Genomic DNA, 27669 nt, shown 5'->3' with positions numbered 1-27669 from the left:
TTAAACGCATTTTGTCTCTGCGGGACTTCCTGGGGTGAAGCGTCTCTTTGTCAGGGGAGCGCATTCCTCCAGGGTAGCAGAGAATGCGCTGCGTTAATAAATCTTGTGCTTTGTTTTTGCTACTGACTTACATTGTAAATTTGAGGTGTCAGATGCTGCAAAGCTCAGCAGTACACAAAAGATCTATTTAAAGCAGACCCTTCATAGGATCACCCTTGTTTTCTCACATAATGAATGAAGTTAAGACTCTCAGCCTGTCCAGTAGAGCATGTTAAAGGGGTGCTGATCTTTAGCGCATCATTAGTTCGATGTAGGTAAAGCTTTTAAGGCTTTTTTTACTGGTGGGCTACAAGTGTAAATGCAGAGCAAAAGCACCACAGCAAATGAGTGTATAGGAAACTGTAACACAAGCCGTTCTTTAAATAGGCATATTTAGTTATCTCTCTGCTTTCACACAGAATTGGACTAAGGACTTCGTAAACTTTCTTGTCTTAATTACTGTTGTAAACCTGGAGTGGATTCAGTGACCTCTCTCGTTATTCTGAGTTGACTGCTATGAGAGTCCTTGTGTGCTAGTGTTGCTCAGTGAAAGCTGGCACATCTGGTCCCTGACTTTCCATCCCCATGACAAGATTAACCCTAGTTTCACAAGTGCAGTAAGAAGTAAAAAAAAACCATATGTGTGACGTCTTACACTGATAGCTTTCACTAATACCATAAAACAGACTGGCACAATGGTTGCACATTTCTGTGTATGGGAGAAAACAGATTATGGTCTTCTTGGGATTGTACAGCATATGAAAATAGAAGCTTCAATCAACCAAGCTTGTGAACTTAGTCAGTAGGGAAATGTGAATACATTCAGCCAAAATCAAGCTGAAACAAACTTGTGAAACAGTGTTTCTTTCTCCAAGAAATTGAGAAAGCTGCAGACATTTTGCCCAGTGCTCTACAAAGTCAACTGATAAGAAGAATTACTCACTGGACTGAAATGACAGATGTTATTAAACATCAGTTTTATTGAAAGTATCTCTCCTCAGGCTGAAATCTGTGATGCTCCAGGTATCAGCCAGGAAAGTGTCATGGTTGTAGTAACAAATCCACAACTGCCCAATGCAGCAGTGACAAAAGCTGTGTAGTTTCTAGAGGGAGTGAGAAAGCAACTATGAAGGAGGCAGCAAGCAGGAGGTGCAAGAGGGCCCTGACACTGCTAGAAAGAACATGTCTGGCTGCAGCTGGCACTTTCCTCATCACAGGCATGGATGCATCTGTCACAAGTGCATACGCCAGAGGTTCCTCCTCTGTCCATTGCATGCCTATCCAGCCCAGCGTGAAGACCTCCTCCACGAGAGGATAAGGAAACTGAGAGTTTTGGGAGAAGGACAGCCAGCACATTGAGTAAGCAAGAAAGGGCTGAGGGAGACATCATGGGGCTTTTCCAGGTTAAAACAAATGCTCTTCAAGAGTGATGTTCCTCTGGGTCTTACCTTCCCGAATGGCTGTAAAGGGCACTCCCTCCTCTGCCTCCAGCTTGATCACTTTCAGTGCCACCAACTGGCTGTTGATCCTGTCAGGTCACAGTAGAAGATCACATGAAGCATCTTAGTGCTTGGCATGATAACATTACAGTGTCCCAAGCAAACACCCAAGCAAAATTTCTAGGGCTTGCTGACCCACTCAGACCAAGCTCAGAAGGGAATTACAAACCTCCTCCATCTTGTGTTCATCAGCAGTGAGCTGGGAGCCAGTCCACCTGGCTAGAGAAACACCGTGCTGCTGTCCAGGTATTGCTAAAGCACGGCTTTGAGCAGTGATCCCACTCCACCTCTCACAGCTTTCCTGCCCTTGTGTGATGGCAGCATGACCTCACCCCCAATTTTTCAATCATGTGGAGATCTCTCACTTCAAGGAAAACTTTTGCTCCCTCCCTGGTTCAGCCAGACAATCTCCTGGCACACTGCTGTGGACCAAAGTGTCTTTGTGGAGCCTCCATGGCTGAAAAGTTGGGATGGGGCTTTGCAAATATCCTGATTAAAGGCAAAACTGGACTTTTGATTTGCCTTTATCTCCCATAAGAGGTGTTCTCAGCAAGCACTGGGAAGGCAATAATGCTCACCTGCTGATCCCCTTGTACACAGTTGCACAGGATCCTTCACACAGCTTCTCTAGGTGTACATAGGATGTGGCAGCTCCAAACGGGATGGCTTGTCTCTGCTTCATCAAGAAATTGGTATGTGCTTTAGATTGCTGGGTAGAACAAGAAGCTACTAGCAGGTCATTCAGTAATTAAGTAGTGATTCATGGCTGTAATAACCATAGAATAAAGTATCTCCTGTCTGGCTCTGTGGATGCTACACCTCACGCATTTGAACCTCTTCACAACATCCTGCTCCTGGAAAGAATCAGTGTAAATCCAAGGTCTCTGTGTCCTGTACCTCCAGCTCTGGAGGGTGCAGAGCTGCAGGGGCTGCAGAGAGGGTAGAGAAAGGGACGCTCTGGTTACATCTGACAGCTGGCATAGGAAAAGGGGACAAACTGTGTCACTGGCAAACTACCATTCTACTTACGAGTTTCTTTTCTTTCTCTTTGACTGCAGTGGCTTTGAGCAATGCACATCATTTTCATCTCTCTCTCTACCAGTCACAGATCTCCAGTACTGTCTGTAAGGGGACCAACCTTCTGTGTGTTCCTGTGTTAGTAAATGGTAGTGCTCACTCAGAACACACAAAGATAAAGCTGCCTTAACTGCAGAGGATACTTCTGCCAGTATCATTCTAAATGCATGTTATTCCCCCTTACTCTTAATTTATTTGTCTCTAAATAACCTGTTAGGGCAGGGGCCAAAAACCAAATGCAGAAGTGAAATTTCAGGAAGTTTACATTTATGTATTCTTCTCCCCCTTAATCCCTCACCCCTCACCTCCTTCCTCACCACTGTATAATTTACATAGCCAGTTAATTTGGCCCATACCACATAACAGTGCTATACATTACACAACTATAAAAAAGGTATCAATGAATGGCAAGCAGGCTGCAAGCTCCTTCTGAACAGCTACATTGAATGGATTATAATTTGACAACACAGTGCTTTCCATCTGTGGCATGCTGCCTCCTCCAGAACTGCAGGTTGTTGGCTGCCTCCCTGTTTTACAATCCCTCATTGGCATAGAACTTGCTGGAGTGCAATCTTCTCTCCCTGCTCATCACATCAAAGGCATTTATTGTCATCTAAGGTACAGATTCCTCTTTCAGTAGCTTCACAGGCCTGAAGCTTCAAAGTTTGATGCTGTCTGGTTAGAAGCAAATGTGATAGCTTTGCACTCCCACAAGTGGAAACACCCAGGCTTAGCCTACCTCAATGCAAAAGTATCACATTGTGATATTAAATACCTCTGCTGTAGTCACTGCTTCCATGTGCTGAAGGCCTTGGATTTGTTGGGAGCCCCTTCTCTCAGAACAGCAGCTGCAGCATCCTGGTCTGACAGCACTTACACACAGCACGTCTCCCATGTTGTCCCATTTAAATTAAACTGTATCTCTTTTTTTCTCCTTTGCTCCTCCTCATCCCTCTGTGTCTATAACAGCTCATATGACTTGCATGAGGTCTCTGCCTCAAGCAGTCTTGTGATTTCTGCAGTTTTTCTTTGAAAGTCCAAATGTACCCCTGGAGTAGCTCCATTGATTCCAGTTCTTTTGGCACATGCCGTCCAAAAACAGCCAACATTTTTCATACTTGAAAATGGAGAATTAATAAATCCAAACTTTCTGCTTATACACATTTCTTTCAGTTAAGCAACTCTCCATGTAGTAAGTTGGATAATGAAGGGATAGTTTTCACAGAGAAACAGGCCTTGACTTCCCTCCCTGCCTATAGCAGTTCTAGGCTTCAGACTTTAGCCTCTAGGCTCTCAGCTGAGCTTTCTAAGCAGTGTGGCTGAGCTGTGCTTTCTGCAGGAGCTGCACATTGGCTGTCCTTGCTTTGGCATTTACATCAGCATAGGGACCTGTCTGTCCTCGTTGGAGGACATCTAAGGGATGCGATGAGTTGTAGCTGATAGAAAACAGTCTTGTCCATATGTCAGAACAACCAGAGCAAACTGATTAATCCTGCCCACCATAGATTTCATCAATTATGTACTGAGCAGGGAACACACAGTGGATTTACCCTGGAAGTGCACAGACAAAAGTTCCCTTCTTTCAGTCCTGCATGAACAGGACTCACTGTGCAGCTTCCTAGGACTAACACTCAACCCACACAGACAAAATGCTGCCAAGGGCTGAGGGAGCAGACATCATCCTGTGGTATTTTTATGCTGACCCATTAGGTCCTTCAGTTTTCATTTGAATGCACCATGTGAAATCTTCCCTTTGCTTCACTGTTTTGAAGTCTAAGAATAACACTCTTTCCTTGAGCAAAAGGATTTCTTTAAAGCAAAAATGTCCTGGGAAGGCAGGGACAATTTCTGTGTCTTGTTGCAACCAAACCACCCAGCCTTTGCATGGCAAGAAGGAGCTAACATACCTGGAAGGCTTGATTTCCTTCACATGACTTTCTTTTGCACTCCCATTAGCCATAAATTGCTAAATAGCTATCATCATGGACTTTTGTCTTCTCATTATTTTCCAAATATTCTTTGAGCCATCAGAATACAGCAGCAACTTAGTGTGCTATCCAGGCATGAGAAAGGTCGTCTAGATGCAACGCACTCAGTAACAAACTGGTTATGTAGTCTTTTATTCTGGAAAACAGTTTTTAGTGTTATGACCAAATAATACTTGCATTTTAAAAGAAGAGAAAGATAAATGCACAAAAAATAGACAATATAAAATATACATGTAAATTCATATGAAGATTGTAAATTTTACTCTTGGGTACTTTTTGTGTCAGGGAGTAGAGGGGAAATACTCTGTTACAAAGAGAAGTAATCCAACTTTTCCCAGGTAGCCAGAGCTGATAAATGAAGAAAGCATGGTTTCAGCTGGTGGTTGTTGTTATTAAAAAAAATATGGAGTAATCATTCTAGTTAGTGGAGGAAACACTCTAATATAAATGTTAATAGCTATCCTTAGAAAATGCAAGAATTTATAAAGGAGAGCCTATACCTGTCTTTGGAACCATGGTTTTTAAATGAAAGCTTCAGGCAACACAAGAAATAGTCAGCTAAGAGGTGACATAACATTAAAAGTACATTTTACAAAACTTGTTTAAATAGAAACACATGTATATACCTATACTGGGATGTGTATATATATATATATATATATATATATATATATATACACACACACATATAGTGTGTATATACACATCTGTGTATATATATATATATATAGTGTGCATATATAGGTGTGTGTATATATACTGCATGTATATATCCATAGAGGTGTATTCCTATAGGTGTGTGCATATATAGATAGATATATATTTTGTATATATATATACATATAGGCGTATATACATATTGTGTGTATATACACATATTGGTGTATTTATGTCTACGTATTTTGAATGTACTCTGTGAAATCTGTGCATGTAGAAAAACACACACAGACGTGTGTGCATGACTGGTACAAACACGTGCACACATCTGCACGCACATCCACCCGTGGCATCACATCTATTTAGACCAGGCTGGTCCTGAGGGGAAGCTCTACATTCGCCCCTGAGGAAGCTGTGGCGCAGGCCCGCTCCCGGTTAGAGCAGCAGCTGACGGGAGGGTTTGCGGAGCAGGAAGGGCCGGGCGGCCGCTGCCGCCGTCACCGATCCCGCGTGGGCCGTGGGCCGTGGGCCGTGCCCCGGCTCTTTATTCGGGCCTCGCCTATTTCCTTGCCCACGCCCACGCGTCGCTCCCGCCTCAGCCTGTTTTGTCCCGGGCAGGGACCCGTCGGCGCTCGCGCGGCGCTGGCCCCGCCCCCTGCGCCCCCGCGTGAGTCAGCCGGGCGGCGCGAGGGGCCGGCGGGCAGCGCGCGGCTGAGGGCGGCGCGGCGGCAACAGGTGCGGGGCGCGCGGGGCTGCGCGGGACGGGGCCGCCGCGCCTGAGGGGAGCCGCGCTCTCCGCGCCTCCCGCACCTGCGCCGGGCGGGACGGCAGCGCCGGGCGGCACCGGCGACACGGGACAGGCCCTGCGCCGCCCCCGGCTGCGCCTGGGGACTCGGGGAGAGGCTGAAGAGCAGCTGTGACAGACCCTGGGTGTCCAACTCTAACGGCGCTGTGATGGGCTGGTACGGCAGAGATATCGAGGTGTATTTCTGTAGGGTGTGAAAGGTCTCCTTCCTCTTGGTGGAAAGAGACCCCCGCACTGTAACTGACATGCTCTTCATCTCCTTCCACTTGCGTTTAAAAGTCCTGTCCCTTTGCCTGACTTGCTTGCTTAGGGGTAAATGCAGTTTCAGCTTTTGGAGTGTATTGAGTGATGGTCCTACTGTGGCTGCAGTATCCTGTACAGGTGACATACCGTGCTGTGACTGTCACAGACCTCCTCTTCCAGAACGAAAATATTTTGGTGAGGCACCGGGGAGCAGCCGGAGTGGTGTAGATGATCTGTAGTTAATCACTGCTGTTGTAGAGCAGCAGCTTATGTAAACTAGCTATACTTACCATCTTCAGTTTCTGTGTTCAGAAGAGGAAGCACCTGAGAATGTGCTAAATTAAGGTGTAATTTCAAAAGAAAAAGAGGCAGAAGGACATTCAGAATTTTTTGAGTCTCATATGAGTCTGGTAAATTTTAACTATTAATTGCATTCTGTAGCAGGTAATTGTGTGTTGGATTTTTTTCCCCGACTTCTTTACTGCTGTATTTTGCTACCATCCTGCATTCGCTGGAACTGGCATTGACAGCTTTGAGTCCTCATCTGAAGGGATCGCTATTGTCTTTCAGTAGCCAGTTGTTTTGCTTTGTTGTGAGCAGGTCTTAATCACAGTGTTAAAAGCAGTGGTTAGTGCTGATCAAAACACAAGGGCTTCTTGAGCTGGTCACGCATTGAATGTAAGCCACAGTTAGCACCAGTAAATGATGTGTGTAGACCGGACTGGTGTTGACAACTCTGTTTTGAATGAGGAAGCTTGGAGATTACCTCTTCAGAACCTGAGTAGGTAATTCTGTGTAACAAACATGCAGTCTTGGTCCTGCAAGTTATTGCTAAATATGATGCAACAAATGTATTAAAAATGTGTTTGGAAATACGTAAGTAAACATGCATGAAAGCTGTAGAATTATTTGCAGTGTTTATTGACACAGCAGGTAAATAAGCACATGAGGCTCATGGGAGTTCTAGTGTTTCTGAAAGTCAGGGGCATACCAGCTGTTGCTGTTCAGCGTTGAATGTAAGGTTACCTTCATACCTGTGGTGCTCACTTAAAAACGGTCAGCAAAGAGCACAGTCCATGATAATGAGAGTAATGTTTGCTCCACCTCATTCCCAATCGTGGCAGTTGTTACAGTGTGGTGGCGTTAGATTTCTGGAGAATTAGCCTTTAACTCTGTAAGTGGAGAGTGTGACATCAGTGTCATGCCAGTGACCATCTGTCTGTAGCACAAATCCACTTCATATTTGGCACTCCTTGCTGCTTTCCTCTTGAGCATCGGAACAAAAATGTAGAAGGTAAAAGTATGGGCATAGCAGTGAAGATGCTGGTATCACACTGAGCTTCCATGCAGGAGTGTTGTTTTGTGCTTGACTGTTCATGAAGGCTAAATCTAATAACAGTTCAGGTAATGGTAGTGGAAAGGAAATAATGTATAGGTAACGTGAGAATAAGCAAGGAAAATTACATATTTCTGTTGGGAGGAAGAAACTTTATATTACAATTACTTTACTTAGTTTGTAGCTGTGGCAAAGCAACTTGTATTTTGCATTAACTATGAAATGGGAATAATGTTGTGCTGTCCCAGGAGTGAGTGAAAACTTGAACTGAACTTGAAAGTTATTTCAAAATGTCTTAAAGATGTTTCATCTGTGGAAAGAAAACAGTTTGACTCTTGTTTTCCCTTATATGCATAAATGCTTGGTAATGCAACCCTAAGTGAGCTTCTGTAAAGAAAAGAAAATCTATCACTGCCATCATATCGTGCTCTTATATCACGTTTCTAGTTTGCTGCTGTTGCAGCTTTCTTACTTAATAATTATGTAAATAGTTTTTCAATTTGGCTTTGAAGGGAGATCTTGCATAACAGCTAATCAGATGCCTGGCTTTAACTTTGTTTTGCTACAATCAGAAGGTTTTATGACAATTACAATAAATTTTTTTGCAGTCGCGGCTCATGAAAATAAAAAAAAATTCTTTGAGTCCTTAAAAAAGTCCATAAATTCTAGAAGTCAAGAATTTTAAGCCTCAGTTCCTTAACCTCAAATAACTATGTGCAATGTAAGTGGTGTATTTGTAGATGCTTCAGTAACTCTATCAAAGCTTTCATCTCTTTGATTCACTGATCCACTGGATCTTTTTATTTGAAGCTAGAGTCCTTCACAAAGGAAAACTGAATTGTAGGGTTAGGTGGTTTTGAGTAGGCTAAAGAAAACCCTAAATGGACTTACTCTGAGCAAGAACATGTCAGGAAGTTAATGTTCCAAAAATGCACTTCCATTTTCCTTTGATGTTTCATCAAGACCTCTGCTACTGAAGCATTTCATGACAGTTCCCTTATATTTGTGAGACTTCCTTTGTTAATATTTTAAAAGTTAACTTTTAAAACTGTAAGTGTTTTTTTCCTTTTGTAGTTGAGGAAGGAGAGACTGTCTTGAAAGCAGTATCTTTCTGGTGACAAGTGTGTCTTCATGTTCCTAGAAAGTATGCTCTGGTTTTTGGGGTTTTTTTTTTAGAGCAGGGTGCACATGCCTTACCACAATACTACGTTATCAAATCTTTACCTTTTTGAGGTCTGTTCTTTGCCAGCTCTGAAGCCCAAATCACTCTTTTTAGTGTCCTGTATCTGAGAGACTGGAATTGTTTGGTATGCTGTGTTGTTTCTATTTGTGAAGGTCTCCTTGGTAATTCATTATTCAGAGCACTCCAGTGAAAGTGTTGGAGGTTTTGTTAGTTATTTTAATTATTTATCAACTTGATGATTACTGTTTCCAAGTATGCATTGAAACTTTTGTCTGAGAGTTACAGGTCTGCATATATTGTCTCTTGTATTTAAGACTGGCCATATTTATTTCTGTTGTCTGTATGCAGAAGCTTCAGACTACTTATTCTGGGTGTTAAGACTTATACTAACTAATTTATTTTCTGATTTTGTTACAGTGGATATCAGACAGCAACTATCATAAAGCAACAGGTCTAAAGCATTTATGTATGAAACTTTGTTTTAATAATGCACATGCATTAATGTAACTAAAATTTGTAATACTTCATATGGTAAGGCAGTAGATTGAGAGAAATCACAATTCTTTTAATATTAAGGAAAAAAGCCCATCAGATCATAAGAAACGAAGATTAGCTGTAGCTTTGTTTTATTCCAAGAAAAGTGATACAAAGGTATCCTCATGAGGATGGAAAGGTGTGAGGGTGAACTTGCAAAATTCAAAATCTGAAAGGATGAAATTGTAGCTAGAGCAGCCACTTTTTTTTTTCTTGCCTTCCATGGTTGTCTTTTATCGCCATAGGCACTCTGCCACCAGTTTGCATGAAGAAATGTTTTGAACTCGGCTTTCTGCATTTCTGCCCAGGCAGAATTGCACCTTCTGATGGTGTTTTGTGCTTTGGTTCAGGAATGCAGTTACGAATTCAGCTCCTGATAATTTTCTGCTCATGCAAATCTGTTTGTCTTAAATTTAGTCAAGTATTGAATTCTGTCTTATGACTGAAAATGAATCAATTTGATGTTTCTTGAGTGGTATAATGAGAATTGTATAGAGAGATTGATGTAAATTTCTGCCCTTGAACAAGGTTTTGTTCATTCTATCCTTACAATAGACCCATTGTGAGATGAGTACGTAGGACAAATCTGGCTGTTCAGCTTGTGTCTGCCAACTCAGTGTGAGTGAACTAAATATAAATACTTGAACCATCCTAGCAGTGTGGAAGTGTTTATTTATTTAATGCAGGAGCCAAACCTTAGAGGAGGTTTTTGGGGTTTGTTGTTGTTATTGTTTTATGTTACTTGTGATTAAATAGCTGGTTTTTATGTTTTTCAGTTTGTGAAAATTATATTGTTCCTTTTGAAAGAGGAACAATTTGGTGGTGATGGAGTGCTGCCACTGACAGATGGACTCACAGGAAAAAAGGTGAGAATGAACAGCTAGGTGAAACCACAGAGGCTCTCCGAAATAGGCCAGCTCATGATCATCCTGGAAAATTAAGTGATATCAGCATAGTCTTTATGTGACTTGTACTGAAACTTACACTAAAGGGAAGATTATTAACTTAGCTTCAGTTGTGTCTGGAACAGAAAAGTTGCTACAACAGCAACTTCCTTTTTAAGCTGATTGTTGTAACTTGTAGAGCCGTAGCCATAGGCTACAAACTTGAAAGTAACATTCTCAAGTGAACAGTAAATCCTGACTGGTACCTGCACCTGTGAATTTTGGTTGTGGATCAGTAGCCTGCACTAGACTATTCTTCCACTCCTTTCTTGCGCTGAGGTACTTGATAGAGGTCAAATGTTTTTGTAACAAATCCTGTTATGTGAATGTCCGAATTTGTTTTACGCTGTTTTCTGAAGTCCTGTTAAATGGATAAAAGCACAAATATCAGGCTTTGACCCAGTTTTCATGCAGAGTATGTTGATGAAAACTCTCAGTGTTATCATTTTGTGTTCTTTGGAGTGTTTTGCCTGTCTGTGTAAAATCTGTATTTTTCTCTTAGGTGAAATATCCTTACACTGATACTGAATTTTTAAGCCTTTTTTTTTTTCTTTGTGTATATATTACTATGTATATAGTCACCCCAAGACAATATATACTATGTATTTGAAATGCGAGATGGACTCCGTGTTTTAATTCTGTATTTGCTTTTTGGAATAAACTATTTACCTGAATTTTAGAAGAGTTCTAGACTGTCACCTTTTAGAGTTTCTTTTTTGTTTTTTTTTTCTTTCTGTTTTGTAGAAAAATAAAGGTATTTGGGATAGGTATGGGAGCTAAGAGAGATAATTTAATTTCTTAGCTATTCTTAACTTGAATGTTTCAGAGGCAGGTTGCATAAAGATGTTATTCATCCTGTGCACCTCAGGTAACAAAATGTGTTGTTTAGCAAATTCACAGTCTTCAGGCATAAGGCTACTTGCATAGGTTTGCCTGCAGTATGGTGTATCAGAATAGCTTTTTCTGGGTTTGGTACAGGTTTGGATTACGTTTTATTTCTTGTGCCTTTTCTTCTAGACAAAGACTATCATTCCATCAAAGCTTTTCTTGCTGTTTTAATATATTTAATTTCACAAGTTCATGCCAAGCTGTAGGAACTGATTTATGCAGGGAGTCAGTGACTTGGCTGTTGTCAAGTAAGGAGCTAAACCCACTTTTTTCTTTCTGGGTAGGTAACAGTCTAGTCTATATACAGCTTTAAGGAAATTTAAGCATGACTGTTAATTTAGCTTTAAATGCTGCCACTCTATATTGATACTTAAAATAGCTTTTTGTATTTAAATAAAGGGATTCTACAAATTCTTAAAACTGTGGGCTTGTAAAAATTCTGAGGAATTTCTTTGTGTTGAGTTGTAGAAGTTGCTGACTGAGCATTCAAACCACAGCGTGTTGGAGTGTTAAACTAGTTTTGGATAGTTCCAGTCACTCCAACAAGCCCTGATACTTGCATACTATTTCAGGATAGTTTTTCTTCATGGTTCAGTTGATTTGAATGACTGGCTCATTTGAATTTGAGAAACTCATTAAGAATTAGCAGAAGGAAAAAAGCCCTAAACAATAAAACCTCATTTTTATCTCTAGAGGTAGAAATAAAAGAATATAAAGGATGAGCTCTTACAGGTGTATTAATGTTTTAAACACACTATTAATGGGAGCAATCTGTACACGGTAAAGTACAAATGAGAAAAAAGCTAATGGTTTCAAACAGAGGACACTTGCTTTTTCATTTAAATAGCATTTAATTTACAGTTTGATAATATTAATTTAAATATGTTGGCTTGAAAGTAAAACCAATGTCTGAACTACTAAGCCTTTCCTACATAGGCGTTACTGAGCCACAGAAAACTTCATCCTGATGGTGTTCCAATTTCCTCCAATCTTTGTAGCTCAGAAGAGGCAGAAGGAGCCAAAGAGAGAGGCCTGGTCTATGTTTGGAAGGCTGGTTCCTGCTCTGTTACTCCAGAAAGGCTTCCAGGCCTCAGTGGAAAGACAGTGTTACAGGCAGCCCTTGGAATCCATCATGGGTTACTTCTAACAGAAGGTAATAAACACCTTAATTGTAACGAGCGGGGGCAATAACAATCTTCAGATATTGTCAAGTTTTCTTCTTTTAGACGTGGTGCTAGATCTGTGGAAAGATGAGCTCTGTACTTTGTGCTCCTCATACACATTTATATGTCCTTAATATGTTCTTGAATTAGCAAGGGCCAACAAATACACTTATCTCACTTGACTTGGGTAGAGTAGAATTTTTAGCAGAAAAGCATTGCTTATTTTAATAGGGCATGCATGCACAGGGTAACATTAACATGAGGTGTAGAACTTGACAGCAGCAATTGCAGAGAGCAACTAGCAGCCTTCTTATATCAATAGCCATGGTTTTGCTGAGCCTGGAGTAAGCTAGGAATTCATATCTATGTGTCTGAAGCATTCTTCAAATTTTTGTATTGGTTTAACAACTGGTTTTACACTCCGACTAGGATTTGTTTTTCTTTTTATCCCCTTCCCAGGTGGAGAGGTCTACAGTTTTGGAAAACTGCCCTGGAGATCAGGACCTGAGGAGTCATGTGTTAACACTCCTATCTTAGAAAACACTTTGCTTGGACATCGTATTATTACAGTGGCAGCCGGCAGCTTCCATAATGGAGCCGTGACAGAGAGTGGTGTGGTGTACATGTGGGGGGACAATTCTGCTGGCCAGTGCGCAGTTGCTAATCAGCCGTGTGTGCCAGAGCCCCAGCTCGTCAGTATCTGTGATTCTGAAACCAGCCCTCTGTTATCAGTAAGGATTTTGCAACTGGCGTGTGGAGAGGAACACACGCTGGCACTATCGCTGAGCAGAGAAATATGGGCCTGGGGGAGTGGCTGCCAGCTGGGTCTCATAACAACAACTTTCCCAGTGACAAAGCCACAGAAGGTAGAGCACCTGGCAGGACGTGTTGTGCTCCAGATTGCTTGTGGAGCCTACCACAGCCTGGCTCTGGTACAATGTCTCCCTGTGCAGGAAATGAAGCCTATCCCAGAGAGATGCAATCACTGCAGTCAGCCTCTCATTACCATGACGGACAAGGAAGATCATGTAATCATTTCAGATAGTCACTGCTGCCCGCTGGGCGTAGCACTGTCTGCTAACCAACCAGAAACCCACGTTTTCTGTCCGTCGTCGGACACCCCTGAAGGCAAAAGTGTAACAGCTGGCCAAAGGGAAGACTGTCAGAAACCACTTGTGGAACAACATAGGCTTATTGGTTTAGAATCCGATGGACCAAGTGGCCTTACCAGCAGTGATGGACGGGAAGATAGTGGAATTTCTAGTTCAGGAAATACTGTGTTCTCTGACAAAAAAGAAGTGAAAGAGTATTTAATTGGTTTGTCAGATCATTCATTAAATGAGAGCCTGAATAAAAACATCTGTACAGAACCTGAGCAGGTTGGTACCTAATCACTAGCTCATAATTTGCTGTAACTTCTGTTGCATATGTGACAACATTACTCTTTTTACAAATGAAAATCTTACTTTAATGTAGCTATGGTGTTTTTATAGTTTCCAAGTGGTTTTTTTTCACTGTGGTGGTTGTCAGCTTTTAAGTGGAAGATTTTTTTTTGTCCTCCATCGTTGTGAGCCTTCATTGTGGGCACCCTTGACAGTGCTTTAGTCTCTCCTCTTCATGGTCTGCAGTACCAGAACCACATAAGCCAATTTCCGTGCTCTGTTTCCTTATGCATGGATTTCCATTTGTGGGGGGCAGTAAGATTCCATGAATCTTACTCCTGATTTACCTTTAAGGTAAAGGTTTAATTTCTGTACCTGGAACAAATCCCTCACAAATCCATCTAAGTTCTCAATCAGTAAAAAATTCTGGATTGCAGATTGCTAAAAGGTTTGACCAAAAGGTTTCTGGTGTTAATAAAGTAGGCATGGCATAAACTCATAAAAAGGGATGGGAGATGTATAAGTACTATGCTGTGTGGTGTGGAGAATGATTGAACAACAATGTTTTGATGCTATAGCAGAACACTCCAGTACTTATCTCTTAGTAAGCATCAGAAAATGTTTGACATGAAGTTTCAAGAGCTGTTTGTGACTCCCTGATGAAATACCATTTTCTGGTTTTTAGAGAGAAAAAAAAGGGAAATGTAATTAGGGGCAAAGGGAAAAAGATAGAACCCAAAAATTACTAGACAAAAAACTAATCCAGAATCTTGCAGTGCAGTCTGGTGGTCTTTATCTAACTACTGTCCTGTGAGGAAACCTGCTGCTCTGTGGCCTAACTGGCAAAATTGACAGTGGAATTCTGAAAACTTCTTTTGTCCTTTACAGTGTTATGCAGACATAAATTTATTTCTTTTTTTAATAGTTGCAGTAAGATATTCTCCACAGTGGTTCAGGGAAATAAATTTCACAGTACCTAATAAATAGTTCATTTTTGTTATTGCCTCTGATGGCAACAAAACCACCATAGTTTTAAAATCTGTCCAGTAACTTGGTAGTTCAGCAAGTTATGCTTTCTTACTCTGAGGAAAACTTATTTTAGAGAAATAAATGTTGTGTAAATACACTTGCTCTTTCTTTTGCTTTTTGCCAATACAAATGCATTCTAGCAGTTGTGGGCTCCTCAGACCTCTTGCAAGAACTCCAGCATAGGGAAATGACTGAAACATAGCTTCATTCTCCCTTTCTCAGCTGCTTGTTCCTGGAATATTTCCAGAGCACTGTTTTCCTTGTGCAGTGTCAGGAATCAAGACTGGAATTGATTCACTGAATCTTCCGCAGCTGACTATCCATGTGAAGAGCAGAGATGAGGTCTAATGAAGTGTTTCAGCATTAGTAAAATCCTTCATTTCTCATTGCTTTCCTACACAAATGAAGTTTTCTTTAGTGTATTGCTAGGCGTGCCTTTTAGAAATAGGATGAAGTAAATAGAACCAATCCCAATTCTGTAACCTAAGCTTTAAAGAAGCTTAAAGAAGTCAAAGATTGTTTTTATTTTGACAGAATAAAATGAGCTGTAATTCCTGTATTAATACCATTTCCCACTGTGTATTAGATGGGGAAATGGGACTTGGCTGTCTTTGTTTTAATGTTCAAACTATTTGTCAGAGATCATTTTGGGCATTATTTCTTATTTGGTGGGTCAGCTGATTGCTATTACGGATAATGGTGTGCTGGGACTAATAATTGCCTTCAGTCAGTTTGTCCCTACTGTGACTTGATTATTAACTAAGCCTTATATGGATACAACAATGGTGTGAGAGAACACAACCCAGACTGGTTTTAAGATAGGGCTTGCAAAATGAATCCATGAATCGCTGTTTTCCTTTTACCATTCTGAAGAGAGAACTTGTCTCTCTGAAAGTAGAGCATGCTCACTGATGCACTTTAATTGGTGGCAAAGAAGTTGGTAATAAGCTTAAAATGATATCTATTTTTATATTTGTTTGCAAAGATCCTTTTTTTTTTTTTTTTGGTATTTAGAAACCCCAGACCTGCAGTCTTTTACGGGTGAGCTACAAGACAGATGCCACAAAGCCCAGTCCATTTAGAAATGGTGCTTGGTCCTACTTCTAAAAAAATGATTCAGAGCAATAGATGTACACTGAGGCATAAAAAACATATATAAATTATATACAGTTAAAATACATATATAATTTACAATAAACATTTATAATAAACATTATATGGTGTTCAGTTTGAACAGTGAATGTGTATTCATCATCCTGCTGTTCTGTGCTGTCTGCTCTGATAGTTTCCAATTTTCCTTTGGTTTTAGCCATCTCAAGAGGAACAACTTGGTGCTTGTATCCCTGGCCCTCCAGGTAGCAGCACATCCGCCTTGAACAGCCTGGTGGCCTCCTGTGCCTCGGCAGTTGGGGTGAGAGTTGCTGCCACGTACGAGGCTGGAGCCCTGTCCCTGAAGAAAGTCATGAACTTCTATGGCGCATCTTCGAGTGAGCCAGGATCTCAGTCGGGCAGCAGGTCCCCAGGGCCTGAAGCTCTGAAAGACAGCCGAGAAGAGCAGGTCAGACTGGAATCCATGCAGGGGAAGAAGAGTTCCAGTTTAGTAGATATTAGAGAAGAGGAATCTGAAGGAGGGAGTCGAAGGCTTTCCCTGCCTGGCTTGTTGTCACAAGGTAAAGAAGCATGTTGGGGAAAAAAAACTGGAAAACTTATAATAATGTGGAGGTTTGTAAGTCCAAAATACCCCAAACATTTAATAAACACAAATCTAATGCTGTATCAAAGGTCTTTATGAATTCTCAACTATATCTTAGGACTTGAAAGCAGTGGAGAGGGTTCAGGCTAGCAGGTACTGCATGCTAAGAAAACCAAAAGCAGGGTGGGTTTACAAATGGTCTTTCTTGTTAAGTTAAGGTAAATTGAGCACATTGGAGGTGTCCTATTGCCAAATGATGCTAAGGTATCTTTCATGTTGGTTGTGTAGAAGATAAAAATCTGTGTGGTCTGTAATTCACACTGCACGGAGGTGCTTTTGAGCCAGGGACCTGTAAGTATTCCAATTCCCAGTGCTTAACTTCAAAGTTAATGACCTTCTTCCCTCACAGATTTTAATGTTGTTAATGGCTCTGAACATGTATGTGGTTTAGTTCTATATTGATCTTGCATTTGAGGGGAGTTTTAGGAATTATTGGAATCTTCAAGGTTATATTTTCTTACAAAACACTTTCTTTATAGTTTGTTTTGGTTCATTTGCGTCATTATAACTGCATAGTTCTCGTATGTCTGCTATCCTTTAGCAGCTGGTAAAAACTACTTGACATCTGTCTATTTTTAGCACCTATGTTACTTCTTCGTATTCGTAACCTGTTGTCTTACCTGTCAACCTTTGTTCCCAGGCTTGAATTAAAACTGCTTTAAGAAGTTTTGATCACTTACTATTAAGTAATGCTGTTACTGTGTAACACACAATCTGAGTGATACATTTACCAAAATGCTTAGCAATTTTTCTAATTCTTGGCCTCTGTTCAGTTTCCCCAAGGCTCTTACGGAAGGTAGGACGGGCAAAAATGAGGACTGTGGCTCTGACTCCAACCTACAGTGGTGAAGCTGATGCTCTTCTGCCCTCTCTAAGAACAGAGGTGTGGAGCTGGGGGAAAGGGAAGGAAGGACAGCTAGGGCATGGTGATGTTCTGCCAAGGTGAGATTTCTTTGGCAAATGTTTTTTTTTATTCACTGGATTGCTAGAAAATTTTGAGTATTGAACTGTCTCAAATTCTCAAATTTAAACATCTGCCATGCATTATATTCTTGTTCTTTTAAGTGTTGTGACGTAAGTTTTTTCAAACAACATGTTTTATGCTGTATTATTACCAAGCATCAATCAATTATGACTTTTCCCCTTGTAATCAGTAACAGTTTTGATGATATTTTGACTTTGTCCAAATTAGGGTGAGGTCTATCATCAATTTTTGCCGGATCATTTTGACTAAGCTGGTTTATTGCCAGAAGACTCCACATATCTTTGTTTTTTCTAATTTGTTTTAGGGAAGAAAATAAAACTTTGAGTGTTTTTGCGTTAAGAGTACCTCTGATATTTTTTCTTTTTCCTGCCTTCTACCCCTCTTCCCTCGCCTTATGGGTTCTGGGGATTGACAGGCTTCAGCCACTGTGTGTGAAAAGCCTTGATGGTAAGGAAGTGATTCACCTCTCTGCTGGTGGCCATCATTCGTTAGCACTCACTGCCAAATCCCAGGTACAAGTGATCGTTAACATTTATTGTTTATCTCTGACATAATTATCATGTTTGGTCTTTTCTAGTTTTTTGTTTCTCTTGCTTCTAAACTTTTGTTCCCATCTGTGGGAGGCATCATGGAAGTAGTGTGGAATCTAAGTTCTATTTCTGCCCAAGTTCTGCATGTACTAAAGATTGCTGTGACTTGATTTGGTGCATTCCATTTCTGAATGTGAGAAGACAATCTGAGAATGTAGGAAGACAGTGAAAATTGAGGAAATGCTTCTTGATACACAAATCCTATCTCCTTGACTTGTGTGTGTTTGCACACTTGATGTGTTGTACTACCACAGTTCACTATGTTTCCATGTATGTAAATATATATTCTGATGTTTAGCACTGCTTCTTACAGGTGTATTCCTGGGGCAGTAATATCTCCGGCCAGCTTGGTCACTTGAACTCCCCAACAACAGTCCCTCGCCTCTCAAAGGTACTTCGTTTTTTGTGGTTTTCTTCTTTCAGTTTAGGGTCTCTTCTTGTACAAATGAGTGCAGAGTAATTTCTGAGAATGACCTGTTCATGGATCTGTGTGCTATTTAGTAATAGAGCCCTTGATTTTCTTTGGCTTGTGCTGTGAAATGATCTTTAGATGAGCTTGTGAAAATCTACCCAAGAAATCCTTCACACAGACTTCTGCTGGATTTTGACCACAGTGAGGTTCTAGAAGTGAGAAATGGGACTGGTTGTATCTTCTTATCAGATTTCACTTTTGCCTTATATTTGGTTTCTCTGATATTGATGTTGCAGTGCTGAAACTTCTAAATACTTTGTAACTCTGTTTTTATTCTAAACAGTCGTTTCTAGCGTTTTTAGTTTGGCCGGACCACGACCACATTTGTTGTTTCCATATTTCCAGAGCTTTGCAGAATCTTTGCAGAGTCTTGGCAGTGGGTTTTCTCTTTGTTTTGAACTTTTAATCACATTGAGTGAAGAGGAAAATAATTTTTGGGTTAGACCACAGCCTTTCCCATGTTTTCTGGTGCTCGTCTTAATAGAAAACTAGCTGCACAGTTTTCCTGCTTAGGCCTTATGCAAATTAATGTACAGCAAATTAACTGTCTCCCAAGTTTATATAGATTTCATGGTTAAATGTAGAGGGGAGAATAGTGTTCCAACTTTAATCAAGCTCACTTGATGCCCATTTAAAAGTAAAACTGATTTGTAACTGAAAGGCAAAAAAAAATCAGCCATTAGAAGGAAAACTGAAAAGAAAGACTTTTCAATATATGTGCAAGGCGTTTATTTGTTACAAGACACTGAAGTTGAAAATTTGACCGGTTATTGCAATAGATTATCTAGGCAGGTGTATTATGTACATGTGTGACTAGAAGAGTTAAGTATTTTTCTCTCCTTCCAGCTTTGGGTGATGATTTTTAATGTCTTCCTTCCTCCCAAATTTTAGGTGTGTGGTGATGGTGTTTGGACTACAGCAGCAGGACTAGATTATTCCCTCTTCTTAGCAGATGAGAAAGACTTCCAACCTGGATTATATTACAGTGGCCAGGAGACATCAAGAGAAAACAATATGAATGAAAATAGCTGTGCTAAGAGTCCAGCTTTGTTACTAGCCTGTAGTAAGGTGAGTGTTACTTCCTTTAAGTCGGTACAGATCATACTGGTGCTCTTCAGAAATAGCACAGTGCTGATGGCTTGATGAGCTTTAAGGTTGTCAAGCCACATTACTGGTTCCTAGTAGTCACATGAGGAGCACAGTGGGTAGAGGGCAGAGAGGAGGCCCAGTTAGTATTGTTCTCTCTCCTGCCTGTTTCTTGGCCTTCCCTTCTGTTTGAGGGACAAGGAGGTATTTCAAGTGTGTTTAATCCATTTCCTTCCATGTGTGCATGCTGCAGAAATGTGCTCTTTTATTGTGCTCTGTTTGACCGCAGTCTTTGTGTTCAGTCTTCACTGCTATCACTCTTCAATTTCTTGTTGTCTCTCAACTGAGGCCACTGGCTGCTCTGTTCTGTGACTCCATTGCAACATTAGGCCTCCTGTTTGTGACTGGGCAGAAGGTCCCTGTGAGTTCTGCGCCATCTCCTTCCCTACCCCTCCCTGTTACATGGGTGTAAAGGGGGATCTGAGCAAAAACATGCATTTGATGTTAATGGGAGACAGGAGGTGCCCCTGCACAATTTTTTTCATGAAGCTGAATCTTACATGTGCCTTGAGGTTGGCATGAGGTAGGAATGTGTGCTGTGACTGCATGTCCTCTTCCAAGTTGTTTGTGTATGGTTTCAGACCAACATGAGTTTAAGGTAACAAAAAGGAAATGGTGAGGGTAGAAGAGAGTGTGTCTGCCTTAGCTCCTCTGGATATCACTGCTACTTCCCTAAATTGACCAGAATAGTTTGGAAAGTGTTTTGAGGAGAGACAGAGATTTAGACCCTGGGTCTGTGTCTGTGCATGCAGACACACACACACACCCCTGTATTCCTTCTGTAAGATTGCGGCTAGCCATTCCCTTCTCTTTAAAGGTGACTGGTAGGCTCTTGCATATGAGAATTGGCCTGTGGGTTGCTTGTCGAACAACTTTGGCTCAGTGTTTCAAGGGAATCCTTTATTTAGCAACCAAGGAAATAAAAGTAGAGCTCAAACTCTGAATTACTCTGTGGCATTGCGTGTGAACCAAAATTAATGAGGAACCACAGTGCATCAGTGGCACTGGTGCGCACCTTAGGGAAGAATTTTGCTTTGAAGTACTGTGGGAAGCAAATACGTACTGTTAATAATACTGCAGTATCAATAAGCTGGACTCTTATCAATAAATAGACATATTCCAGGTCCAGAAAGGACCTGTTCAGATCAGTCATAATTCTAATAAAGGCTTGTTCTTCTCTCTTCATATTTAATAGGAGAAATAGCTGATGTAATGATGCTATTTAATAACATTGTTGATATAAGCATATTGCAGTTCTAGAAGTGACTGAATGTGGTGGGCTGTTAACCCCGTGATTTTGTGTGTTTGCCTTGTTCCCTCCTTAGCCTTGGCCACTCCCTCGGTTACTCCCTATTTGCTTCTGTACCCCAACCCCGCCCAGGGACCGCCCCTGGGCCCCTGGCAATACCACCCCGCGCTCAGACCGCGCTGTCTCTCTACCTCTGAACATCATGGGGCAAGATGTGATTAAAGCCATCTCAATCCCTCATGAGAGACCCTTCTCTACCTCTTTACCCCCACTGCGTTGTAACGCTGCTGGCTGCCGGAGCCACATCGCGGGGCTGTCCGAAATGGACTCCGGCATGGCCCTAGGCAGCCTGCTAGGCAGAGTCCAGCGGTTACAAGTGGTGCGCCAATATGTGCCCTAAGGTCACTACCTCTTAAACATGGCATGGTTGCATGAGCCACCTTAAAAGGTGGTCTGTTCATTGTCTTCAGGCTCTGTCAGAATCAGGAAAATGAACAGCAGTGGCTATAAATGTATCTTCAACTTTTGTCATTCTTGTATTAAGCCAGTATTGAATGGGTTGTTTGTAACTGAAGGTAATTAATACTATCGCTTAGCGCTCTTAAAAATACGCGTTATTTGCATTACTCTATTTTTAAATTGGAGTGTAAAAAGAAAAATATTAAAGCTGCTGTTTTTTCTTTTCTCTTTTTCATCTTTCAGATAGGGTACATAAGCAATGTGATAGCTGGTGGTGACAACTGTCTGGCCTTAGTAGACAAAAACGTAATGGGATATATTGCCAGTTTGCATGAGTTGGCTGCTACTGAGAGAAGGTTTTATTTCAAACTGAGCGAGATCAAATCTCAGGTCCTTAGACCTCTTTTAGGTTTAGGTAAGACCTTCTTTTAATGTTTTCCTTGCTGTTGTTTCCCTGAAGTTCCACAACAAATTTCTGTTATGCAAAATTTATGAGTAATATTTTGTCAAGATAAATCGAAAGTCTTGCTTTCTCCCCTGTTTGGATGAGGAGGTGAAGGACAGTTGCATTTTGACAGTGTACATTCTGTTACTATTTGCACTTTCCTGATGGTTTCACCCGAAATACCTTCGTTATGTGCACTGTATTTAGTCTAAAACTGTTGAATTTCTGATTCTGAATAACGTAGCCATGAGGTGAAAGTGCTGATAAAACATCTAAAAAGCACCATGTTGTGATTCTCTCTGTTAATGGGTGCTGCTCTTTCATAAGGTAAGCTAAATTGCTTTCTGGTCTGTTACAGATAATTTGGGCAATGCAAATACAATCCAGTTGTTGCAGGAAATGGCAAGCAGGTTCAGCAAGCTGTGCTATCTCATTGGTCAACATGGAGCTTCTTTAAGTAGCTTTCTTCATGGAGTAAAAGAAGCCAGGAGCTTGGCCATCCTGAAGCATTCCAGTCTCTTTTTGGATAGTTACACTGAGCAAGTATCCAATTCCCTCTCATCTTGAGTCTCTGCAGGCTTAATCTACTGACTGCAACAAGCCCTGAGTTAAGGGAAAGTAGGTCATAAGGAAAGCTATGTAACTGTTGTATTGTTGTGATTTAGAAAGAAATATATGGAGAGTTTTACACAAACAAATACATTTTGTAGTGAGATGTATCTCCAGGTCTTCACCAGTGGAGCACATGGACAGCATCAGCTTCCCTTGTGTAAAACTCTGGGTACAGACTCTTCTTTGGTTGCTGCCTATAAGAATCTTGTAGTATAATGTGATAGAATTACCTAGGCTGCTAATTACCTAGGCTGGGGGTTTATTGTGGTTACAAAATGCTTTTTCAATAGCCATTAACTAAAGGTTGTCTTCCAGAAGGAAATTCTTCTGTCCTCGTATCTGCTAAACAGCTGTCACTGCACCTGTCACCCAAAAGCTGGAGCTGCTTTAGTACTCAGAATTAAGTCTCAATTTTCCTGGTTATTGTTTTTATTGGCTTAATGCTTTTGGGAGAGAAGGTCCATGCAGTCAACCTGTTTTCTGTCTTTCCCCTCAGTAACTTGTAGTTTCTGGACAATTTTATTTAAATATGACAGAAGTCTCATCATACTTAATACCTACAGGTTTTTGTGGAAAATGGCTTAACAGAGAGTCTAAAAATGTCATATCTGAATGTAGCCTTGGTTACCAGATGTCTGAAAATATCTAAGGAAACAAAATTTCAAGATTATCAACTTCAGTAGTTATCACTTTTGTTATGCAGGAGCATTTTGAATGGACAACTAATTGCAGTTTCTTTGAACACAAGCACAACAAATAACATTTTTGCTGGGCCAGTGATGAACTTACGCTGTATCACCCTAAAAGAAGCTTTCATCTCTGTTTATCATATAGATTGTTCATAATTCTAAATAGGTATTTTCTCATTTTCTTACTTAGTCTTCAACTCGAATTTTTCTTGTAACCTGAATTTTCAGAATTGGTTCTCATTACTCAGAATAGAAAATTTTAATTTCTTCTGCCTCAAAGACTGAAATACCTAATCTCTATTCTCGTTACTGCTTGTCTTCTGCTCTTCTCTTTTGCTCCCTAATGCCTGCATGTTTTTATGTGTAATGCCATGAGCATCTCTCAAGGATCAGTCAGGCAACATAAGTATAATCTGCTAAATGGGTTAAGCAGAGACCTCTTCCCTTAGAGAAAGGTGTTGGGTTTTATTCTTTTTTCTTTTTTTTTTTTTAATGGTGATAGGGAGAAATCAGAGGTAGAATGTTAAATAGCAGGAAAAGAGAAAATTCCTATCTTGAAATTTCCATCTTAACTATAATTAGAAGCTAGCAGTACTAAGTGGTTGGAACAGGTGGTTTATTCTGTACATGCCCAAATCAGAGAGAAACAAAAATAACATTAAAGTAAGCCCTCTGCATTGTGCTAATGGCAGCAGAAATGTGGACTAGTGATGCATGTTCAGTGTTCCATGTGGAAGATGAATGCCAGGTGTTCAGTAACACTGTTGGTCAAGTACTATAAAACTTGAATAGTAAAAGATACTACAGATGTCATTATAAACTGTTGGACATTACAACAGTTGCTACTTTCAGGGATGTTTTCATTTTGTAACTGAAGATCTTTTTCTTCCCTATATTAGGTATTGTACTTCAGTAACAAACTTCCTTGTAATGGGAGGATTTATGCTCCTTGCAAAGCCAGCAATGTAAGCAAACCTTTACCATTTTTTGGCCATTTTTATCAATTAGCAAAGAACTGTAAATAATGGAGTTTTTATGTGTGTAGTAATGACCATGCAGAGACTTGGTCTCAGCATACTTGAGTACACTAATTCCTTTTCCTTCAGATGAAGAGAAAGTTACCTTAACTGTGATAAAAATTAAGGTTAAAATGCTGCTGAGTTCAGTTACTTCATCTTGAAGGTGGAGAAAGGAGGAAAAAAGCTTGTTACTGGAAAGTCCTTCAAAGAAACATAGAGTTCAGATAATGATTTTTTTGAAAACCTTAGTTAAATGAGGTTAAATGTTTATCATTGTTCAGTGTTAGTGTTTATTCTTTCAAATGTTGCTGTCAAGAAAATACAGACGAGAATTAGCTACAGTAGATAATCTGAATTCACTTTCATTTGAATTCTTTAAGTTTATGGAAGTGCTTTAAAATGATGCAAAAATAACATTTCTGCCTGTGCATCTTTTCTGCCTCTCAAGGTTTCTTTGCTCTATTTCATGCATAGATGCTGTAAATGGGAGGAAGGAATTGTATCTTAAGACCTGAGACAGTACACTTGAGGTTTCTAGATCATAAAGCTTTTTTCTCATTTCAGTAGTATTTTTGTCTAGGAAATAAAGTAATGACGCTGGATCTCTCACCCTGGTGCTTTGAAGTTGTTGTTGCACTGAGGGTAATTTTTAATTTGTCTGTGGAATTGCTGCCTTTCCTTCCAAAATTACAAATTCTGTAATCTGGGGGTAATTCCATTAACATTTATGGACCGCTTTGAATGCAGTGTAAACGATGATACTGGAAGTTCTTGGAAATGCATGTACCTAGGATGAAGACTATTCTGCACTCGAGGACCAGTGCCAAAGTCTAAATACAGAATCCCCCTGCAGAGAGGCACTGAGAATCTTTTTTCATTGGTCAGGATTTTTAGGGTGACTTAGAGGAAATCTTGGTTCAAGTATAAGCTTGTTTATAATTCATTCTGAAATCGCCCATGCTGAATTCATCACATCAGTTGTCACTGTTGGGTGTCACAGCTTCTCCTACTGCAGCCGGGGTCTCACTAGGTGAATAACGCTTCAGGGAAGAGATGATGTGCAAGTTTTGTCCTGTTCCTTGCAAAGGGAAGTTAAGAATATCTACTGCTAATAATGAACTTCCCCCCACTCCTTCCCTGAGGGATACTGTCTTTAGTAAATGGTTAATGGTGTCAGTCCATCTTTTATGGATGTTCAGCAGCATGAATGCATTAGGTGTAGTCCTGACTTTAAAAAAGTGCCAGCTTCAATGGAAGTCTCCATAGTTGCAGGTTTTTGAGCATGTCCTCTAAAAGAGTAGACAGGTTGTACTGAGTGTTGTCTGTTACTGTTTGTGCTTTTCAGCTGAAAAACTTCCATGTGAGGATCTCAAAATTAAAAATAGCAAGCTGTCCAGGGACATAAATTTAAAACTGGGAAAAACAGTCTTCTTTATTCCTAAGGCTTGTTCAATAACAGACTTCTTAAATATCATTAGCAGAGCAGGACAAGGTACAGTATTTTGTGTGAGATAACATCTCAGTAACCATGTAGCATTCTTAGGGAGCCTTCTGTGACCTCTGATCTGTTTTGCTGTCCCTGGGGCCTGTTCTCTCAGCTTCCCCCGATTCTTGCAGCTTGTGGTTTAAATGCTTCCCAGCTGGATGTGTTTCAATGCACGTGTCATATGTGCCAGCACCAGTGAGCACACACAGCGAAGGAGAGGGAAAAACAGGTGTGCTTTCCTTTTAATGAAGAAATCCTGGATTTGTGTGCTAATGTACTGTCTTCAGAATCATTTCCCTCTTCTTCTCTGAACTAGATTAGTTCTCCCTCTTGGAAATCAGACTGAGGATTGAACAGATTTCCTGCCTTTCTCTGAGGTAGGATGTAATTTTTGTAGTTAGGGGAAGAACTGGTCTGTTGCCTTGAACAACAGGAGGGGGAAGAAATTATTTCAGTATTTTTAGGGAAGTGCATTAGAGCAAAGCTAAGATTCTTTCAGGCCTTCTTGTATAAATCAACAGTGTTAGAAACTTATTACTTTAAAAGCAGTGGGGAAGTCTTTCCACCTGTTTGTTCTTTACTAATCAAGTGGTAAAGAGGAAAAGGCGATTGGTTACACTCCAAGTGAGCAACACAGTCAATTTTCTTCAACCCGTTTGATGACTGAGCATATGAAATTAGAAGTAAAAAACAACTCTTGTGTTGCAGTTTTAGCTACATGTCTTTACTGCTGTACCTTCTCAAACTGCATTGTGAATAGATGAATAAGCAGCATGCATTTGCCCTTATAATTTGTATTGGTTTATGATAATACAAAAAATTATCTGGGCTCATTTACATAAAACATCACTGATGTCTGTCTTTTTTCTTCTCTTGTCCCTCTGTTTCCCCATGGTCCCATCATTTAGAGACTTCTTGAGTAAAAACCAGGAGCTGTTACAGAAACTGTCTGAGAAGAATGAGGAAAACCTCCAACTAGTGGAAGTTTTGAATGCTCTGTTTTTCATGCCATTTGGACGACTTCATAATTATGCCAGAACTTTGTTAAAGCTTGCCACATGTTTTGAAGTGGTAGGATGGCTTTTTTATCTCTAGTTCAATAAATACACACATGAAACTTAAAGCTTGGAAGTAACTGTGTGAAGCAAATGCCAGGTAATTAGAAACAGCTTATTCCTCAGAGGAGCTACCTCAAACTTGTATTTGCTGCAGGGAAGATAAAAAGATATTGTAGATTTATTTGCACAATCTTACACCACCTGCACAGAGCACATGACACGTAGAAACTTGTTACCGTGCCAGAGCTTGTGTGCCTCAGTGCTTAATTGCAAATACATTGTTTTGATGTTTGCCTGTTGCTTTTCAGTTTCATCTGGCATCATTTCTGTAACTACCCTTGCTGTAATACTCTACTAAAAACACTACATATATATTAGGTAGACTTTTACCACCCATTTAGATGTATATAATTGCTTTGTTTTGAAATAAAAGATGACTAAACAGGAACGGTAGCTACTTGTACATTTAGCCCAATATAGTAATTTAGAATATTGTTCCGGCAATTAGGAGCACTACTTCTAGTACAGCTTGTTAAGCTGCAAGAAGGTAGATCATGTAATTGTGTATTAATCATTCTCCTTGTAACATTCAGGGACCTTCTTGTGATTTTTTAAAAACTCTCAGCACATCAACAGAACATGTGACCAAGAAAATAACTGTCTGCTTTGTTTAGTACCCAGACCAACTGTCATGCACTTAGTGCTGATTTAATAAAGTGAGCAGTTGTATTGCAGCTTGGTTGGTGGTGTTGGTACAGGCATTCAGAAACGCCCTCAGCTCTGTCTTACCTTGTGCCCTACAGGCATCTCCAGAATACCAGAAGCTGCAGGATTCCAGTTCATGTTACGAGAGCCTTGCTGTCCATCTTAGCAGAAAAATTAAAGAAGCAGAATACACCCTTGGCTTCTGGAAGACCTTTCCTGGGAAAATGACGGTAT

At 40.4% G+C, this 27669-nt stretch overlaps 2 protein-coding genes across 4 annotated transcripts in view; one reads left to right on the top strand and one right to left on the bottom strand.

Moving 5' to 3' along the window:
• CDK15 (cyclin dependent kinase 15) overlaps window positions 1-3510 on the bottom strand; it is a 35097-nt gene extending 31587 nt beyond the window's left edge. The window contains exons 1-4 of the mRNA XM_069021493.1: window positions 3391-3510; window positions 2363-2512; window positions 2117-2214; window positions 1488-1567 (exon numbers count right to left, since the gene is read on the bottom strand). Coding sequence (XP_068877594.1) covers window positions 1488-1567; window positions 2117-2214; window positions 2363-2512; window positions 3391-3510 — 448 coding nt within the window. The remainder of the gene's footprint in view (window positions 1-1487; window positions 1568-2116; window positions 2215-2362; window positions 2513-3390) is intronic.
• Window positions 3511-5921: 2411 nt separating this feature from the next.
• The window catches only part of ALS2 (alsin Rho guanine nucleotide exchange factor ALS2), a 37489-nt gene continuing 15741 nt past the window's right edge, over window positions 5922-27669 (top strand). Inside the window, exons 1-14 of one of the 3 annotated variants that reach the window (XM_069022169.1) lie at window positions 5922-5995; window positions 10138-10227; window positions 12192-12346; window positions 12816-13735; window positions 16077-16437; window positions 17294-17462; window positions 17921-18017; window positions 18409-18486; window positions 19459-19635; window positions 21665-21836; window positions 22225-22405; window positions 24067-24132; window positions 26581-26743; window positions 27534-27665. In XM_069022169.1, the coding sequence (XP_068878270.1) occupies window positions 10208-10227; window positions 12192-12346; window positions 12816-13735; window positions 16077-16437; window positions 17294-17462; window positions 17921-18017; window positions 18409-18486; window positions 19459-19635; window positions 21665-21836; window positions 22225-22405; window positions 24067-24132; window positions 26581-26743; window positions 27534-27665 (2691 nt within the window). In that variant the 5' untranslated portion in view covers window positions 5922-5995; window positions 10138-10207. The other 2 variants (XM_069022168.1, XM_069022170.1) reach the window with 2 other exon arrangements.

The sequence above is a fragment of the Aphelocoma coerulescens genome, chromosome 7, assembly GCF_041296385.1.
Source record: "Aphelocoma coerulescens isolate FSJ_1873_10779 chromosome 7, UR_Acoe_1.0, whole genome shotgun sequence".
NCBI lineage: Eukaryota > Metazoa > Chordata > Aves > Passeriformes > Corvidae > Aphelocoma > Aphelocoma coerulescens.
The sequence above is the reverse complement of the archived record's forward strand: the minus strand, read 5'-3'. Positions and strand labels throughout refer to the sequence as shown.